Below are 19,965 nucleotides of genomic sequence, written 5' to 3'. Positions count from 1 at the left end.
TCATGCTATGGGTGTGGTATGTGCAGTATTCCCTTTGGCTCTGGATTTCCACCTAAACACTAGATTTTTCTGCTTGTAAAACCATGCAGAAAAGATCTCCCACTCGGGAGTTTCAGCTGTCCACTCCATCTCAAAGGTTCGTAGGATCTGAGGCACGAATTTTGTGATCTCCAACATTGCAATGTTTCTCCCTATACATGCTCTTGAACCATGGCCGAACTGTTTGGGACTGTAATCAGTATGGATTTCATTATAATATATCAAGATAAGTGCATGCTGTGTTGGGGGAAGGAATTGGCCGTCAGAAATGGAAGGTGGGAGGCATACCGTAAAGAATGTCCTTTCCATCACTTTCAGCCGTTCAGCGCTATTCTCTAACCATCTTTCTGGCCTGAATTCTCTTGCATCGGCGCCAAAAATGTCTTCGTTGCAGTTTATGAGTGGTGCCGTGGTCGCTATGATCGTACCTTTGGGCAAATCGATGTTACAGACGGTTGCACCCTCTTCAGGAACGACTCGTTCAAGAGGATAACAATTCGATGGATGGAGACGCATTGCTTCTTTGATCACAGCTTGCCTGTTGTGCAATTGGTTATTTCACTGGCTTGGAGAATCACGTTGAGTCAAATGGGACGAGGTTCAGCTTACAGGTAAGGCATCGCCAGAGCCTCTTCATATGTGATTAACGGAGAGAGCTTTCCTGCTTGATCATGTTCATCGATCTCGACCATGACATTCTTATACACGCGGGCATCTCGTATCACATAGTAGAATATGGCACGAAGGGCAACGGCAGTCGTATCGCTTCCTGCAAGTCTGCATGGCATATTGTTAAGACCAAGCTCGTTACCCGAATGGGCAGGATGGGTGCGCGCTTACATGTTATTTGAGAGATGATTTTTCAGGTCCCTAGAGTAACCTGGTCTTGAGGGATCATCCTTAGATCTGAGTTGCGCAAGGAAATCCTTTCGATCTTTTCCCTTCTCATCTTTATCATAAAGTTGCATTTCATGTTCGATTCGCTTTGTATAGAACATCGTGTTAGCACTTTTTGGCACCATGATTTGATCGACAATTCGTACCTCAAACAAGTCACCCAGAATATCGGGAAACGATGGATCGGCCCATTTCAAGAATCGTATTAACATACGGTTCCCGAATAGATATGGGTGGAGAAAGGGCAACTGTCCGATCATTGCAAAGTACATGGCGAAAGTCTGGTTGACATGACTCGTTAGTTTTCTCTTTATATACCAGGTGAGAGGTTAATGTGGAGTAATGACAGCAGAGGACAGCATCACAGAAGAGTGGCTGCTTTCTGTGCCAATGAACTCTTATCGAGGTTTTGCACTTCGCTGATCAAGAACGTTGAACAGGGTGGTTTGGACCTGTGCAAAGCAGAGGTCTAACCGTTGGGTTGCACATACATCAGCGACACCGATCATGCTAAAAACGTCATTTCGAGTTTCAAGAAACCCCAAGCGCCTCTGAAAGCTAATCATAGCGACCACGTCGAATGCAAACCACTGAAAATGTTGCGTAAGATCCACTTTCTGGCCTTCAAGTTCCTTCATCAACGCGATGAATATCTCGGTGCATTCGTTTGCGTGGGTTTCATAATTTCGAAGGTTGGTCATTGAGTATACCTGTGCGGTGGGACTTCTCAGAGCCTTGTGAAGTGCTGGACTGACAGCAGTGAACATGTTATCGAGGGGCTGACCTTCGTAGAATGGAACGGATGTGCTGTAGAAAGCGGACTAGAATTGTAAGCTTGTGATTCTGCGTCCGATCCATTTCAGGGTCTCGCACCTTTCTGAACTTGCTCGCGATGCCATATATTAGGGGGATGACCTCCGGGTCAGACACAGAAACGTGATATGGACCTGTGCGCACAATTTTCCCGTATTTTCTATGGAGCTCATGATAGCTCTTGACAGACTGTCCCTTATAGGTGATGCTGATGCGATAAAAGGAGGTCAGCCTTGCTAAAAATGGGCCCGGAATATCTCTTAAGCCTCGCTTGAACGCCACTCGCACGAAATCCACAGCAAGAAGGGTGAGACATGCCAGAATGGCTGCAAAGTATGGTGAGATGGCCATGATCGAATAGCAGTATGCACAACTCGTTCTGGTCTGTAGCACCGAAGCCAAGGTACAGACCTCGAGCGTCTGAGGCTCACTATGTATTAAATCCTTCCCTACCATCGGGTGGTGTTTGATAAGTTGCTAAATCCTTACCTAATGCGGGGAAGCTCTGGAGGAAAACGTGGTATCAGGGGAGGAACACATATAGCGCTCACCTGACCGGACAATGTTCGTGAACGCAGACGGGTTTCCGAGGTTCAAAGCTCAGACGTGCAACATCCGAGTTCAAGTGTTACCTGTGGGTCAAATCCTACAAGATCTCGTGAATAATATGAGTTTCTTTGCTCAAGATGAACTGTCACTTATGTTGCCCCTGATTGCGGTGACTATATTCCGATGAAGCCCATAATTGCGTGCCTAGTCGCCGTCGATAGCTTATTTGAAGGCGAATCAAACCATAACATGAAATAGATCGTCAGATATTCCAAGCCTAGTAATCTTGGATGTTGTCCTCAAGAATTTGAAGCTTCAGGAGTCAGGTGAAAACTGAGAATAGACCCTTCAGAGGTCGTTGGGTACACAAATGATGATGCATCAAAATCTCTGAGATCTGTTCGATCATGTTCTCGGATAATGGTTTCGAGGCTTATGGAATCAAAATCGTTACGAGATTCCACTTCCTGCAAGAATTGATGAGCGAGGTTTTCATCCCAGACTGGAAACCTGCCAGATCCTGTCCGTGGTGTGACAGCCCTTGGAGGTGGTAAGTCGGCCTGTATCTTGAGCTGATGTGTCCTTTCGAATTCTAAGAATGACGACAAGACAATGCTAGCTGTCTTTGAAATTTGAGAAAGCAGGGTCAATGTGCTTGATATGACTGCCAACATTACCCTTGCCGAGCCTGGAAGGAGTTCGCAGCTATCGAGTAATGAATAGATTGCCTTGCCACATTCTGATAGCACTTCGACCATCAACTCGGGTAGTGGATCGGCAAGTAGTCTGCTGGTGCTGGTCGAGTCTTCAGCTGAGAACTGATCATAGTTCAAAACGACACTTAAAGTCTGTACAACTGCGCTACAAGCCTGTAGACGAATCGATGACGGGCTTTCCAGCGGAAGGGACATGCTATGAATCGATTCAAGTATGTTTGCCAGAATCAATGAGCCTAATGACTGGTGGCAGATAAGAAGAACTGGTGCTTGTGGTCAGACCATGACAGGTTCTTAGTTTCTCGCTTCTACTTACAATAATTCAACTGACTTTCTGGTGTCATGGTCAGATAATCACGGCCACATTTTGTCAGTAGTTGATCGAAGACATCATGAAACCTTTGGCGCTCGTCGGAGACTTTCCTGGCAAACTCGGTTATAACCTCAGGGTTGCTTTGCGACAGTGATTCTCGAAACTGATTGATGACACCATAATACATGGTTTTGCATGCGGACGCATGTTGTAATAATACTACAACAACATCCTCAGCTAGTGGCGTCAATGACTTGTAGAGAATGCGAAAAGAGTTGTCAAAAATGATAGTCCGCTGACGAATGAAGTTCCACGCTTTCTCATCTCCACAGTTGCCGGTGAAAATGATCATTGGATATTTTTGAATAGCAGATTGACTCATCTCACAGAGGATGCCTAACCATAACATAGAATCGCGCATATGGCGGTATTTCTGATCATCAACATCGGTGGCATACTGGACATTGGAGTGATGTGATGTCTGAGCATACGGCGAAACACTTGTGCACTGTGCCAGTGGCTGTGTGCATAAGTATGCTGATAAGTGCCGTACACGATGAAAATGTGATACCAAAGTCTGAGCACAGAGTGCGTTTATTCCAGGATCGTCATTTCGAGCCGGCATTTCCGTCAATGAGAATAGTAACATGGCTAGTATTGAACGGTAGCTAGGATTTGTGAGTGCTGGAAATATTTGCAACCTTGCCTTGTGCCACAATTCGTCCTGGAGTTGCTGCGCTATCTGCCGAGAGGTTTGCTGTTGCTGCAACAAAGTAGATGTCACGAAGGATGCTCTCAGATGGACCCACCGTGATGAGTATGCATAGACAGCATATCTTAAGGCGTCGTTGAGCGCCTTATCGATTTTGCGTTTCCTAACCTTGAGCTCCTCTTGATCCTCATTTGAAACAACAGCATGTGACCCTAGGCTCGAGGCGTGTTCAGAGTCAACTTTGTCCAAGTACAGAACAGTCCTGAAAATGGATGCCTTTGTTCCCTGCATATGCTCAGTTGGGGATAATCGAGTAGAACCTGGAAAATGTGGTGTACTAACCAGCGTTGTTTCCAAATAGGGCATGCAATTCCGCCCCAACCACAGCGTGAAGCGAGTTTCAAAAACCGATATGAAGATCTCCCATAGCATAGCATGTAATGCCATAGCTTGAGCGCGACGAGACAAGGCATCTTCCAAATTCGGAGAGGTCGCGATTAGTGGACCTGATACTCCATTTCCAGTCAAGTCCGATATGCTGACGCTGGTGCGGCGCTCACCAATGCCCTCATGGATAGCTCCCGAAGCAGCATTCTCCTGCGGTGTTTGTGGCACATCGGCATTAGGCTGCAGAAGTGTAGCTGGTTAGCTAACAGTACAAAGCAATCTCAATAGTACTTACTTGATTTCTCAAGCATATCTTCCCACGACGAACACAGTTAGTACAAGGATTTTCCTTTCTAAGAATCGCATCGCAACCGATTCTGGCTTTCCGACAGGGCTTGCAACTGCTCCCTGGACGTCTTCCGCTCATTGCTTTTGCCTATATTCCGAGCCCGATAGATGTATGAAGATGACTAGTTGGAGAATTGTCAGCAATCACTGCTCATGGTGGATTAATGAGCTTCTTGCTCTCGTTTCAAGGTTGGGGGAAGGACGAACGCTAAGAGAATTGCTCCGATCACATGATATGGCAGCCTCAGCCAACAATAGGCTACCAAGAACACACGTTACACAAGACTCCTTCTTGAATTCTTCAGCTTTCTTAATAGCATGGGTTGGACTTACATAATTTCCGAAGCGCTACCCCCGGAAAATGCTGGGGTCCCCAGACGCATTCTTGCCAGGCTCGCTACTCAGTGGCCCCACATTACCCAAGAAGCATGCACCATGTTCGGGGTGAGTGCTGGGTTTCTTAGACCCGGAATCCTATTGGCATGTCGCATGCAGCCTGATACCCTCCTTCATTTTACCACTCCAAGGCGTCAGCTTAGTCCCAGAGCCCACTGCAAGTTATTAGGGATATAAACAACGTTGTATCCCGTCGAAATGTTGGAAGCTCTTGCTTGCCATCAGCCTTGAGCGGTCAATAGAACGTACCTTAGACAAGTCATTATTCCATCATGAAGGCCAGAGCACGAGATCAATGGAATTGGCGCAACTTTTTGATGTGCTTTGGTGTTAGCACAGGTATGATTGCATTCTCATATCCTGCATCGATCATTGGGACAACGTTGGCTCAGCCATCGTTTCTTTCCTACATGGATCTTTTGAATGACCAAGGTGTATGGTCTACCCAAGCTACACCATTGATCGGGGCCATGTCTGGAATCTTTCAGGCTGGCGGAATTTTCGGTATCATTGCTGCTACTTATGCCATGGAGAAATGGGGTCGCAAGATTGCCGTTTATCTTGCCACAGGCATTGGTTTATTAGGAGGGGCTTTGGTCTGTGCATCACAGAACGTTGGAATGTTCATTGCGTTCAAATTTCTGGCCGGGATGAGTTCATGGGGATTTATCGCCATCAGTAAGCGATAATTTCTATCATGATTGGCTTAGATGCTGACACTGCTGGCTTTTTCAGCTCCAGTATACACTTCCGAACTTGCTCCTCCTGCCCTTCGAGGTCTATGTGTGGGCATGAATGGAGTTGGAATTGCTCTTGGCTATTCTTTGGCAACATATATGGGCCTTGCCTTTTTCTACTCAACCAACATGTCAACTCAGTGGCGAGGACCTTACGGCATCTCACTCATCTTTACAGCACTCCCTGCGCTGATCGTTATGTTCATTCCTGAGTCTCCTCGTTGGTTACTTATGAGCAATCGCATCGATGATGCTAAACAAGTCGTCAGGAGGCTTCACAATCTCGCAGACCACGACGAACATCATTTTGCTATCGCCGAATACTATCAGATGCAGAAGCAGATCGAGTATGATCGCACCCTTGACCCCTCTTACTGGCAACTAATCAAGCGACCTTCTTATCGTAAGCGAGTTATCATGAGTGCTGGATATGCAGCGCTCGGTCAAAGCACTGCAATATTAGGTAGGTATAATATGCTAGATCCTCGTTGATTAAAATTCATGCTGACCAGTAATATAGTGATAAACAACTATGGGCCCTCGCTCTACAGCGTCCTCGGTTATGATACGGAGCAGCAGCTGAAGCTTCAATGTGGATGGATTACGTGTGGAATCATTGGGAATTTGACAGGTAAACGACAGCCTTCCCACGACTCATATTATGCTAAGCAAATGCAATAGGTGCCTTGATTATGGACAAGGTTGGACGAAAGCCTTTGATGATCTTTGGTATCGGCGGCTGCCTCGCATGCTTGGTTGTCGAAGCGGCGTTGGTCGCTACCTACGCCAATCCTATACTTGCCGAGCCGAACAAAGCCGCGCTACGTGCTGCAGTGGCAGCGTTGTGAGTTCTTCGCCATTCTCTCCAATTTTAGCATGACATCAACATCTAATGCTCTGCTCAGCTATGTCTTTGTGTTCATATATGGCTGCGGCGTCGATGTTGCTGGGATCGTTTTCGATGCGGAAATCTACCCCAATCATTTGCGACCCAAGGGCTTGGCTTTGACGGTGGCGTCAACATGCCTCTCATCCTTGATCTATCTTCAAGTCTCTCCCACAGCATTCGCAAACATTGGCTGGAAATTCTACTTGGCAAGCAGGACCTTTGATTAATATGTGACATCATTCGCTGACAGTGTATGTATAGGTCTTCATTTGCATCTGTACTGTCGGTCTGGTGTGGATAATCATAGTCTTACCTGAGACCAAAGGTATACCATTAGAAGAAGTTGCAGCATTGTTTGGTGATCAGGATGAGGTCATGGTCTACACCGCCGATCTCCAACTTGGTGAAGGCAAGAATGAGTTGGTGGTCAGAGAACATCAGGAATTGGAAGACGAGCACGGCCCAGACAAGGAGGCAGTACGTCCTGTTCATCAGGAGATTGTGGGGCTCTCGGCGTAGGGAGGCCTTGCCCTAGTGGCACACAATCCCCATTCATCGATCCTTCATTTTGTATACTGAATCTGGCGCGAAGATGCTGGGTGCAATGTCATTGCTGAGCACTCAGTACGTGAATAATGAAACCGGGTATCCATCATGTACTAGACTCTCCAGGTCCAGATCGAAGCTGGCCTGAGCGCATCTTGGGACCTTTCTTCAAAGCCATTTGCAGATAACAAGTTTTCTGTACACAGCTGCAGCATCTGTAGCGCACTGTAGATGCAAAAACGAGATGAAGAAAATGTTCTAGATCCTGTTTGGTAGCAGGTTGTAGCAGAAATAACAATGCGTCTACATCACATATGCAGGAATGACTGAACCTCTCCATTGGAGCACATCATCCACCCGCCAGCCGTGGGGACCCAGTGAATTAGCCGACGCATTGGTTTCCTGCATCCCCGGTTGAGGGCTAATGTGGGACAACATCAGTAGCTTACCAGCCAGCCCGATATGGAGAGCACATAATTTGTTGTTGGATGTCAACCGTAAATGTCGAGTTGACGGCACCCTTGACTCCGTACTGCAGTGGTTCATAAAGGCGGTCGGCTCTCTGAGAAATGATCGACACCCAAGGATTATGGCGCATAAAGGGGCGTGTCTTGCCATAACAGTTGAACTATCACACTTCATGTCAACCACTCATTGTTCGAATTGATTCAGCTTGCAGAGAGCAGTCCCACAAGTAGATGCAAGAGACACACCGACAGCGCAGGGAAGTGTGATCCCCGTTTCCACGTCTCTAAGACAGTAGATCAATGTGGAGAGCGTTTGGATATCTTTCTCATGTCGGCCGATCACGTGTTGCCATTTACAATTCTAGAATATGTCGTTACCGATTGCTTAATATATGCGATCATTGAATATATTTTCGTGGTATGTTATCCGCAAGCCTTGTGAGAGCGTTGTGGTCGAAACATCGAGTATGGCTCAGGCTGTAAATTGAGGCCGGCTGCGGTGAAGCGCAGAGACCCGAGACGAAGCATGGAAACTCTTCAGCGGGGGGCGTGTGGCCCAGCCTCTTCATAGCCAGCGGACTTTGACTTCCCACCAAATAAGTGTCGAGTGGGAGAATTACCAGGTTGATGGCAACGACTTGTTTGACGAAAATGACCTTGCGGATGTGATGTGCTTCATTGGTTTCCAGTGGAACAATTTTACTCTCGATTTTCAGCCACTCCGACCTCTAAAGCACTATGGCAAACTACCCAGATATAGATCTAAGTGAGGTGCTAGCAGACCTACTGGGGGTTTCGCTATCTGAGATCAGCGGCTCACTTGCAGAGTCGCCTCCAAATGTGAAGGTAATTCTCTCTCGTCAGCTTGGCGGACGATCACAGAAACCCGAAAATTCAGTCAATTCACCAGATCGACCAGTGTGCCAGATCCTTGGAGAGCACGAGTTCCTGAAGGCTATCAATACGACAGCGCTGGCGAGGAGATTGTTCACGCTAGCTCGAGTCTATGATGCCGGCCATATGGTGATATGTAAATACCTTGCCTCGGCAAAGCGTGGGAAGGCTCATGATGCCGACTTGCTAAATCAACCTTGTCTGGACATCGGAGCATTATCTCAGGGTATCCTGAATAGCAGCCATACAATCGAAGATGACATTGATGTTTCATTGAGTGAGAGTCGTCCGGAGGTCCTTTGTGCTACATGGAGTGCTGTTCCAGTCATGAGTTTCAGTCACCTACCACGCCTGCACTCATTGTCCAATATCCTCCCAGGAGAACAGTCAGCAAGTCGAGAATATGCTGGCGTAGGTGGCGGTGGCGGTTCCGATGTCATCAGTGCAAGTCTACTGGGTCATTTGCTTAGGAGAAGTGGCAAGGAGATGAACTTGTTGATCTCGACACGGACTTGGAGGACTGGATCTCAGGGAGCGAAGGGCAGCAAAATGGGAGTCAAAAGGGAGATTCACAAACACGGCGGTCCAGCCTATTCACATGGGAAAATGGTCTCAGGAACCTACCGTGTCACTAAAAATACCTACAGCGAAGGCCGGGACCTCGAAACTATACCAATCGACCACCATGAGGATATATTCATCGTCCTCGACCAGGGAGAGGAGAGCAACGACATCCCAGAGGATGAGAAGACGGACCTTGCTCTACAGTTCGAGGCAGTACTGGCTGCACGCAGTCGAATTGACACAGTTGTCATTGTGGACACAGGGGGTGACGTGTTTGGGGGTAATTCTCCAGGGTTCAGCACGCCTGACCAAGATGTACGTGCGCAGCGTGCAGCTGCGAGTCTCTCCCACCTCTATCGAAAGCTGGTGACAGCGGTCCTCGCGCCTGGGGTGGACGCACCGCTTGATGCCGAAGCGAAAGCTGAGAAAGCCGGAGGGATGGTTTATCATCCCACTGCAGAGGAACAAGATTTGCTGCTTGACCTCCTGGTGCGTGAGTACCAAATGGACGGATCCAATCCATCTCGCTTTGGCAAAACATCACTCTGTCTGCAGGCAGCCTTGAGAGGAGAGCGTGGCTGGACATCCTTGAATCTGCCAAGACATGTGATTGATACTTGGGATAACCCTTGGAGCAGTTTCACATTCATCAGGGATTGCATGACTGATATCATCCTCATGCCACTGACCAGGCTACTACCCTTGATCGATGTCTGAGTGGTGGTACAAGACCGAGAGTCAGCACATAACGGGGCGACAATTGAGTATCGTGGCAGAGCTCCGTAGCAGTCTCTCGTTGTTGACTAAGCTTAGTTGACTATAAACATTGTCTGCCTGAAGTGCTGTTCATACAGTTCCATTGCATGAGAAGCTCACGTTTTTGCAGTATTGAAGACTTGGAATACTCAACTACGACGGTACTCTACCTCATAATCCACAATCGGCCGGTGGCTAACCAAAGAAGACACTTGAAACCTCATACTATGACTGGGTCCATCTTTCACAGCGCCCAGAGGAAAAAGTTGCTATCGCTAGGCGGATATGACATTGTGATCACGACATATGAAACACTCACCAGCCAACATAAAAAGCATAATACCTCCTCGATCACTGACACGACTTTGCTTTCATTTGGATGGCACAGAATCGTTCTTGATGAGGGCAGGTATTTGACCCAACACAGGTACAGCAGGCTAACTTGAAAGTGAAGCACATGTCATTCGTAATCGATCAACAGCTATTGCACAAGCCTGCTGTGGAATCGATACTAGTCTGTGGTGGGCCATGACTGGTACTCCGATCCAAAACAAGGCCACAGATCTCGGCAGTATTCTGGCATTCCTTCATCTGGAGCCGTTCTCGGACCCGAAGATCTTTGATGCCATGGTGATCAAACCCTGACTTAAGTCTAGCGATAACGACGTATCCCGAGTCCGAAAACTCATCAGATATGTTTCACTTTGTTGAAACAAAACGGACATCGACCTTCCACTCAGTAAGAGCGAGATACGATTCATTGAAATGAACACTGAGGAACAAGCGTTCTACGACGCTGCCAAGAGTAGAACTGAGAAGAAATTGGACGAAGCTCTTGCGCACAGTCCTCCTGCGCCTGGCGTGTAAATCAATGCTCTTGAATGGCTGAATGGCCTTCGCCTGATATGCAATCATGGTTTGATGCATTCCAGGAGAGAACCGAACAAAGCCTCCGTGACGATCTCCCACTGTGGGCCATGGAACAAGTCAACGGCAAAGAAGGCCTTTGAGATTCTCGTATCAAGTGGTGGAGCGATTTGCAAGCTTTGCCAGACAAATATAGCGGCCAGAACGGGTGAGGCCGACGGATTGAAAACTCCAAACCATCCCTGTCCAAATGCCTTATCCTTATCTGTGGTTCCTGCATCCAGAACCGACCTGGAGGTGAGAAAATACCCGGCTGTGAGTGTAACGCAGTATGCCCGATCGCGGAAGTGTCATGGGCTCCTGAAATATCGGTCAAAGAGGCGGAGGCCAGAGTTCCCGACATTGAGGAAGGAAAGGCGCCTTCCAAGCTCAAAGCGTTGCTGAAGGATCTCAAAGACCGGGAGAAGAGCGAAAAAAGGTGAGAGAACCAAGTCTGCTCATGCTGGAAATTACTAACCGATATTCTTCAAGTGTTGTTTTTACGTTCTGGACATACACCCTAGACCTGGTCGAGTCTCTTCTCAAGCCAACCAAAATTCCATAAGTGAGAATTGATGGCAATCTATCAGGTCAGAAACGTGAGGAGGAAATTCAGAGATTCCAAGTAGAAGAATCCGTCCGGATCATTCTCATCTCCATCACATGTGGTGGTACTGGGTCAGTGTCAACACCACTTTCATCCCTTTTCGCTGTAATTTTTGTTCATGGGCTAACGAGAAAGCAGTTTGGACTTGACCGCAGCATCCACCGCATACCTACTTGAGCCTCAATGGAATCCTGTGATAGAAGAACAGGCGCTATCACGTATTCATCGTCTTGGTCAGACAAGAAACGTCACGATGATCAGATATCGCGTTCGAGGGTCTTTTGAAGAGGTAAATCATCGCCCGGCTCAAGTCGATTACTCTTGAGACAGAAATAAAACATCTAACCGCGTGTGCAGAAAGTGGCCAAAATTCAGGAAAGGAAAAAAGAAATTGCAGCTGGGGCATTCGCTAGTTATCAGCAGGTGGGCGTTTTGAACAGCGCGAGTCGTCTTCAGGTAAGAACGTCTTACAGCCCATGCAAGCCCAATCTTATGATGCAGCTAACAACATCTTTCAGGAATTTCGAGATAGCTTTTTAGAGTAGAGACCACGCTTCACCATTGGGTACCCATTTATCTATCATGAACACAAAATTTCCGGAGAACACGGATCATAAAATGAACGCGCCAAGAACGTGTTTTGACGCGTGATCATGTGACGTAGCCTCCACCCCGCGTCACACCAAAACGAGTGCCTCAACAACATAACGGCAAGTCGACAATATTTAGCTAAACGTTGGATACCTTCTGCCTGCAGAAACATTCGCCCCCAGAATGATGCTACTGGTTAGGCATGACATCCATACATTACAGAAGCGGTTCGGCCACCGACCGTCGCAGTTCACATCTTCCTAACGGCCCCTCTCGAGTCAGCTCGACCAGAGCCAGAGATTATGAGAGACCCTCAGTCCGCGACACTGCATCACCTAGTGTCGCTGATTCTCATGCCGAGCAACCAGACATTGCGCACAAACATTCAAAGAGCGAGCCTCGATTTAGTGGCGTAGAACGACGGAAAGAGAAGACTACCATCACGACCACAGATACGGTCTACACGAGACGTAGCCCGAAGAAAGAAGGACCCAATGCCGAAAATAAGCGGAGGAGTGTAGCGAGCCCTGTGCTGAAGCGTCATGTTCAAGAGGAAGAGATGGGTAAGCATCATCCGTCTGCGAACAGCCTTCTCAACTACTGACACTTTTCCCAGTACCATGGAATCCCTCCGTCTCCCTGATGCCTCACTCGTCCGCGCCGCTTGCTGTTCGAATCAATGCTCCTCCTTTGTCCCGAGACGCTCCAACCGACCTTGACCCTGTACCCCTGGACAGCATGACCATGCAAGAACAAGAACGAGCCATCCTCGATGACCTGCTCTATGTTTTCATGGGTTATGAGGGACAATATATTCGTTTCCATGAGAAATACAACCCCAATGAGGAGAAGGATCGTCTTAATGGGCCGTCTTTTCATCCACTTCCAGGTTTGGATCTGAGTCTCAATGATATGACCAGTTCTATGCTCTCAATGGCTACACACTACTGTGCGATCGAAGCATTCATTGAAGTTCAGAGCAGAGAAGAATTTGGCTCCGTCAATCATGCCCTTTGTGCGGCCATCAGGAAGCTCTTGAAAGATTACCTCATTCTAGTCGCACAGCTCGAGATGAAAGTGTTGAGCGGTGCCGATTTTACCCTTCATCAAATGCACATAGCTATCATTCCGACCACCCACAGTTTGGCACACTTATATTCACTGGCACAGGACCTGTTGAAAAAGAACTCATTACTAGAGGAGGAACTCGATGACTCCATCGATGATTTTGATGCAGACAATATCATCGAGCGCCTGAAGGAAGGAGGCGATCTTCTTCCAGGCAGTCTGAGTAAACAGCGGTGTATTGGAGGCAATGTCTTGGGCCTGTTGACAGCTCGACTTTCGGCATTTTCTGGTGATCCTGCCGCAAGAGAAATTCTCGAGATGCTTCTGAGAGAATCAAGTAGACCGTATATGGTCATGTTGAATGAATGGCTGCATCATGGTGGTATCAAAGACCCGCATTCGGAATTCTTGATTGGAGAGAGATCCAGCATTAAGCGTGAACGCCTGGATGAAGACTATACTGATGAATACTGGGATAAGCGATACTACATACGAGAAAAAGAAGTTCCGCCTCAACTTGAAGCAGTACGGGAGAAAGTACTTCTGGCTGGAAAATATCTCAACGTGGTCCGCGAATGTGGGGGTGTGGACGTTGGTAGCAAGATCATCGACACCCCAGCAACATTCGATGATCCACGATTCCTTGACAACGTCAACAACGCCTATTCTTTCGCCAATAAAGACTTGCTTCATTTGTTGTTAACAAGGAATTCCCTCAGGAGCAGACTTCGTTCGATGAAACATTATTTCTTTTTAGACAAGGCAGAATTCTTTCTGTACTTCCTGGAATTGAGCGATTCCGAACTTCGTAAGAAATATCGGGACGTCAATGTTGGAAAATTGCAATCCCTCTTCGATTTGGTCTTGCATCAACCCGGCAGCATCGCCGTGAGCGATCCATTCAAAGAGGATGTCAAGGTGAAGATGAACTCTGTGGGCCTAACACAGTGGCTAGTCAAGGTTGTGAATGTTCAAGGCATCGATGAGAATAATCCAGAATCGGCCATTGACCAGTATAAAACCCCTGCACCTTCATCTGCCCAGGAAAAGTTGAAGAAGGAGAAGAAGGAAGATGAGGAAAAAGAAATTGCTGGCCACGAGGCATTGGAACTTGATTATACTGTTCCTTTCCCTTTGTCACTCATCATTAGCAGGAAGACTGTGGTGCGATACCAGATCATATTCAGATATACGTTGGCACTTCGTCACCTCGAGACGCTGCTAGTGGGCTGCTGGTCGACTCACAGCAAGGACAAAGCATGGATTCATAAATCCCAGGATCGGAGGTTCGAGCTTTGGAAGCGTCGAGTCTGGACATTGCGTTCCCGGATGCTGGTGTTTGTACAGCAGATGCTCTTCTTTGCTACTGCTGAAGTACTTGAACCAAATTGGCAGAAACTCATGGTCAAGGTTGATGATGCTGAGTGGGATGACCAAGCGGCCGCGAAACCAGGACTCAATCCCAAGACCAAGCCTACGGTCGACGAACTGATGCAGGATCACGTTGACATGCTCGACACATGTATGAAGGATATGGGACTGACACAAGCCAAACTTCTCCGTCTCCATGCAAAGCTAATGACCGGTTGTGGTATGTTTGCCGCCTATGTTGAACACATCACCAAGACTCTCTATGAAGCCGATTCAAGTATGCAGCAATCATCTAGCAAGGGAAAATCTGCAGCAGCTGCACCCACCGATCCGGCGAGAATGAAGCGCCTGGAGGAATCAATAAGAAAGTACGAAGAGCATTTCAATCGACATCTGAAAATTCTGATTGATGCGCTCAACTGGTTTGCCACCACGGAGACAGTCTCATTGCTCAGTCTCTGTGGAAGATTGACGAATGCTGAAGTTCAGAAGCGGGATGATTTGTTCATGTGATGTCGCTAAGCGCGTCTTGCCTAGGTGGTCCTGTGCGAGAGTCACAATTGTTTGCACATGCTGCAATGGCCTGAGTTCAGTGGAAAGCCACGTCATGAAATCGACGATTTGTTATGTATGACTAGAGCGCTGGCGCAGCGGAAGTGAAACGATACCCTAATGAATGATATGAATCCTGTGAGAGTGAAATACTAAAAGCGGAGCCGGCCACTTGTGTCAGAAAACAGCAGTACCTCCCTCAGCCTTGCCCTTTGACAATCGTAATCGCCAGTACCATGCTGGTTCCTCAGCAGGCTCAGCATTCCCTGCATGCTGATGTTCGCGGGCAGGACACAAGCTAACAAATCTTCATTGGTTGTATAGAGCGCGATTTTAGCTACAAGAGATCGGCTTTACTCGAACGCAAGTAGATACCATGTATTGACCTTGAACACCAGCGCTTTACGCAGTCTTCTTGTCATTTCTAGCCTTGAGAGAACCACTGATGACCAACAAGCAGGACGTCTGGTTTTTGCCTAGTTGTAGACAATAATCAGGAACACTTCCCAGAATATACAAGTTAGCCAGCACGCTGCTCGTCACATCCCCCCTTTATTCCGTCACTTCAGTTAAACCACCCTTAAATTCACTTCACGTCCCAAACGGATATCTATCCAAATCCCGGAAGTTCCTGTCACATTAGCATCGGAAGATGTCCCTTTAAGAATCTACTGCATTATGGTCTAATGGCGTTAAGTGGTGGGTTGGCGGGCCTCAGGATAAGGTGTCCAGGAAAGTCTTGAAAACAGTAGATCGGGCCTTATCCCGCCTCATGAATGATTGATCTGATGCCTCATGGCAGATGTCTCATGATAGTGAGGTGTTAAAATCGAGGTTTGATCCGGGGGCCACTTTTTTGGGTCTCGTTTGGGGGTTCGAGTCCAACTTGCGACGTGTATTTTCGGGGATTTCTTCTTTTTATAACTCCTCACTCGGCAGCACAAGAAGTCAGGAGATATCAGAACGGTCTTTACGAGATGACTCATCTAGGTGCAGCAAAAAGACCAGTCTCGTTCTCAACTTCCAGGTTGGCTTTGAGACTGACAACTCAAGAGAGGGCAAGGAGGTTGCCATTGATATCGATATCTTCGAGATTCTGACAACGATCGAGGAGTTCTTGCACTTTCCCTTGTGGCAGTAGTGTCGAAGCTTTCCTTAGAAACCGAGAGATTGCCTCTTCTGCGTTTAGCCATGGGATATTAGGCGCAGATTCTTCCATCACAGTGCCATCGCTTACCTCAATCTTGTTGAAGCAGCATTTTGCACTCTCACTGGCATGAGAGTGGTGACAATCATTGATTATGTTGGTCACAGGGCCACTTCCGGTCTTGGTTTTACCCCACCTTACCGAAATAGATCGGACTGGAATTCAGATATACTCCGGAAGATCTAAGAACTAACCCTTCCGGGATAACATTGGCTGGATTTGGGTATCGAGGTACGATATACCGATTCAGCATCCTTACCCGTATAAGACTACCGACCTCAACAGCCATTCCAATAATCATGGAAAGGCATGAAGGATTTCTTGGAGTAAGGCATGTGGAAGTCTGGAAGCCCGTCCCAAACTGATGAAGAGGTCAATGAGAGTTCGTCTCTGTGTGAGGTTCTTTGCGTAATAACAGGCAATCCCGTCAAGCGGGCATGCTTAAAGCGTCATTGGATCTTGTGATCGAATTGACAACGGCAGACGCGAATAATCATGGAACTATAGGCTTCGACAGATAGTTGGTTTTGTGATTTGGTTGCACCAGTCAGAGATACGGGATAGTCTATAGCATGAATCTCCACCTGAGAATAGCAGCAGCACAAAGTTCCACTTGGATCTCCAGTCTGTCAACTTTTCAAAAGCATTGTCCTTTCAGCACATAACGCGATCCATGTCACAATAGAGGTTGAAGCTTTTCCCTCAGCTCAGGCTTTCTCCATTTTAATGTAATATCAAAGTCATGGAAACGGACAGTCAGGTGGCAGTGAACTCGTGGTTCTTTTCCAGGATGGGCCATTTCAGGCTGCGTACAGGGTTTGTCAGTCGTAATATCAAATACGTCAGGTGGGATCCGACTTACGGCGAATAATCCAAAGAATGTTGGGGTTAACTTGTAGATCTCTATCATTGCAATGTTCTTGCCGAGGCATGCACGCGGTCCGAAACCAAATGTACTTATTCCTCGATGCATCTTTCGCACGCGAACGTTATGTTCTTCGTTCGTTTCATTGTCTTTCTGGAGCCAACGGTCGGGATCGAAGACATTAGCGTCTTTGCCGAAGAGCAGCTTGTTTCTGTGACCTGCCCAGGCACTGTATCCTACTACAGTGCCTGGAGGCAAGTTCTCTCCGGTTGGAAGCTGCAAGCCTGCAGAGCCGACTTCGCGTTCTTGTTCAAGCCCCCCGGGAACGAACATGCGATGTGCTTCTTTTATGACCGCATCGAGGTAAGGAAGTGTTTGTGCCGTCTTGAATTGGACAGGGTAACTCAGTTTGGCTTGATCGATCTCCTGCTGTAGTCGTTTCAAAACTTCCGGATTTCCCACCACGTAGTAAACAATAGAGCTTAGGGAAGCGGCCGTAGTGTCTGAGGCCGCGAGAATATTTGTATTGGCATAAGCAGCCAATAGCATGTCATCCACAACATTAGGATACGCTTCTTTGGCCTCGAAGAAACGCGATAGGAAGTCTTTACGTTCAGGGTGACTTTTCTCCAAGCCGCGAGCCCGATTCTTGATCCTTTCGCCATCAAAGGTAACGAGCGGGGACGAGGTGCTTCCAAGCATCAAGAATATGGGATTCTTTAGGAGAAGAAAATCTACCCAGGGCATGTTTCCCACAGTAGCGATGTATGTCATCATCTTTTCCAGCGACGATATCATCCCATTAAAATCGTACCCTTTGGTAAGGAACCCGAATGGCTGGCTGAACGTTATTGTTGAGATGAAATCCATGGCGAAGAATTGGAACCAGTCGTTGATCGGGCAAGGCTTCCCGAGTGATTTCTCCTGGTGGCAAAATTCTTCATCGACACGATGTACAAACCGAGCGATAACTTCGTCCGCAACAGTCTCCCACGAGCTCATCGAGGTCTGAGAGAATGCTTGAGCTATCGGTCTCTTGATGGTAGCGTGAGTTTTGCTGTCAATGGCTGATATGAGCATTGGAATCAATTTCCCCTTGTAGACGTTCATCATCGAAACGACCGCTTTGCTCTTGTTGAGATTTGTTTTGAATCCCAAAATGGGCTCGATAGCTCGAGGATCGGAAACACTGATCGTATTTGGTCCGATTCGCACCACATCTCCGTACTGCTCGTGCAGTTGCATCATCTTGAGATGCGAATGGCCTCCATAGGCCAGGGTGAGGCGCCATAGATCTGAAAAACGAGCCAAAAAAGGACCAGGAATGGACTGCACGCCTGGGCTGAAATAGTTAAGGACAAGTCTGGTGGATACAGCGACACAAGTCAAAAGGAGGATAGGGAGCCATAAAGGCAGTGAGGAGATGGCGTCAGCGAGAGGACTACCGACACTCATGTTTGCAAAGGTTGGGAGCTGAAGTAAGAAAGGAAATTCACCTGTCCTGGAGAAACAGAAGAAGACATAAGAGAATTTAGTAGAATAGCTCGTCGAAAAAGAGGGCGAGCTTTAGCTCCTTGATAGACCGGCTGTGTTAGGGCATTTGGTCCGATGCTTCGCCTACTCAGCGGCCGATCGAGATCTCGACCAGTTCCGAGTCTGAAGGCGATACGTAAGGAATTTACCCTTGTCCAAGCGGTTGATGGACGGCTATTAGACAGCCTTGGCTGTCAAACTTGGACTCTGATCGCTGTTGGACTGAGGGACGAAATCTTGTTGTATGTAGCGTCGTGGAGCTGGCTAACTAGCTCTACATAGTCGAATTGAAGCGCTGATAGCCGATGATTTGAATAACGAATAGATGGAAATTAGCGAAACAAATGGACTTGTAGTACATAGTATTCGAGCTTACAGTTTGCAGCCGATGTCCATGATCCAGTCGTGTCGAGAACCATGCTTCATGGACTGAGGAAGTTGCTATGCCGGATGGAAGAATGCTAGGCGGGTGGGGGCTGAAGGTAGGTTTCTCCTATCGCCACAATTTCTTGAACCATAGCTGACTACGCGCTTGAATGTTGACAGGCTCGGCTGTCCTTCGACGGTCTGGAAATTTCTCAGTGCTGGGAGAGCCACGTTTCACTTGCAGCCCTCTAGCCTATGTAAAGGTAGGTCTTGATATCATGGCACTCTCCAAGTCTGCCCCGAATGACGCAATGTATCACCTGCAAACTCCTTGGGTGCCCCTATTGGTTCATGAACAAGTCGTCGTGTTTCTCGGATTGCTTCCACTTCCGACCGCATTAAGTTAGAGTGATCTTCTCCCGGAATTATGGTACCTGTGGTCCGCAAGATTCTGCATCTGTGACAGCAATGCGAATAGATGCCATCCACGGAACAACAACGGACACACCTAATTCCTGCGCCTGCTGGGTCACCTCTTAGGTATGTAGTCTGTCGGCAGAGAATTATCATCGTCGTCCAACATAAATTGGTTTGCCTGGACTCGAACGCTATTTGTAACGCATCTTGATGTCCATTGTGCCTGCGATGCAAGGAAATCTACCATGATTAAAAATTTGAGTGAAGCCTTCAAGGCTTTCACAACTGCCACATCACGAAAAGGTGCTCCAGAACCAAGAACTAAACCCGTCAACGAAGGCAGAACTCGTCATGCCTGGGATGAGTCTTTGTTTCAAGGAGCTGTGGTCCTCATCACCGGAGCGGGTTCCGGTAAGGACACTGAATGCCCAAAAGGTGTCTGGCCCCTCACAGATACTA

The 19,965-nt window shown here is 47.6% G+C and overlaps 5 protein-coding genes across 5 annotated transcripts; 3 read left to right on the top strand and 2 right to left on the bottom strand.

Annotated features, from left to right (window-relative positions):
- On the bottom strand, positions 1–4,929 carry LTR84_011323 (uncharacterized protein; the record flags this gene model as incomplete). Its single annotated transcript, XM_064854856.1, has 9 exons — positions 1–577; positions 649–816; positions 880–1,022; positions 1,083–1,217; positions 1,428–1,757; positions 1,810–2,179; positions 2,644–3,277; positions 3,331–4,680; positions 4,923–4,929. 9 exons carry the CDS (start codon positions 4,927–4,929, stop codon positions 1–3), a joined length of 3,714 nt encoding a protein of 1,237 aa, XP_064700042.1.
- A 513-nt stretch (positions 4,930–5,442) lies between these two features.
- On the top strand, positions 5,443–7,315 carry LTR84_011322 (uncharacterized protein; the record flags this gene model as incomplete). The annotated part of the gene is made up of 6 exons (XM_064854855.1): positions 5,443–5,848; positions 5,906–6,370; positions 6,428–6,538; positions 6,589–6,751; positions 6,813–7,002; positions 7,058–7,315. 6 exons carry the CDS (start codon positions 5,443–5,445, stop codon positions 7,313–7,315), a joined length of 1,593 nt encoding a protein of 530 aa, XP_064700041.1.
- A 1,232-nt stretch (positions 7,316–8,547) lies between these two features.
- Positions 8,548–9,984, top strand: LTR84_011321 (uncharacterized protein; the record flags this gene model as incomplete). Its single annotated transcript, XM_064854854.1, has 1 exon — positions 8,548–9,984. The coding sequence occupies one exon, from the start codon at positions 8,548–8,550 to the stop codon at positions 9,982–9,984; it is 1,437 nt and encodes a 478-aa protein (XP_064700040.1).
- A 2,345-nt stretch (positions 9,985–12,329) lies between these two features.
- On the top strand, positions 12,330–15,079 carry LTR84_011320 (uncharacterized protein; the record flags this gene model as incomplete). Its single annotated transcript, XM_064854853.1, has 2 exons — positions 12,330–12,690; positions 12,744–15,079. The coding sequence occupies 2 exons, from the start codon at positions 12,330–12,332 to the stop codon at positions 15,077–15,079; spliced, it is 2,697 nt and encodes an 898-aa protein (XP_064700039.1).
- A 1,922-nt stretch (positions 15,080–17,001) lies between these two features.
- Positions 17,002–18,645, bottom strand: LTR84_011319 (uncharacterized protein; the record flags this gene model as incomplete). Its single annotated transcript, XM_064854852.1, has 2 exons — positions 17,002–17,130; positions 17,188–18,645. 2 exons carry the CDS (start codon positions 18,643–18,645, stop codon positions 17,002–17,004), a joined length of 1,587 nt encoding a protein of 528 aa, XP_064700038.1.
- Between the last annotated feature and the right edge of the window lie 1,320 nt (positions 18,646–19,965).

This window comes from Exophiala bonariae (genome assembly GCF_035927105.1).
Source record: "Exophiala bonariae strain CCFEE 5792 chromosome Unknown scaffold_53, whole genome shotgun sequence".
In the NCBI taxonomy this organism is placed as follows: Eukaryota; Fungi; Ascomycota; class Eurotiomycetes; order Chaetothyriales; family Herpotrichiellaceae; genus Exophiala; species Exophiala bonariae.
This window is presented reverse-complemented; position numbering and strand designations above follow the sequence as displayed.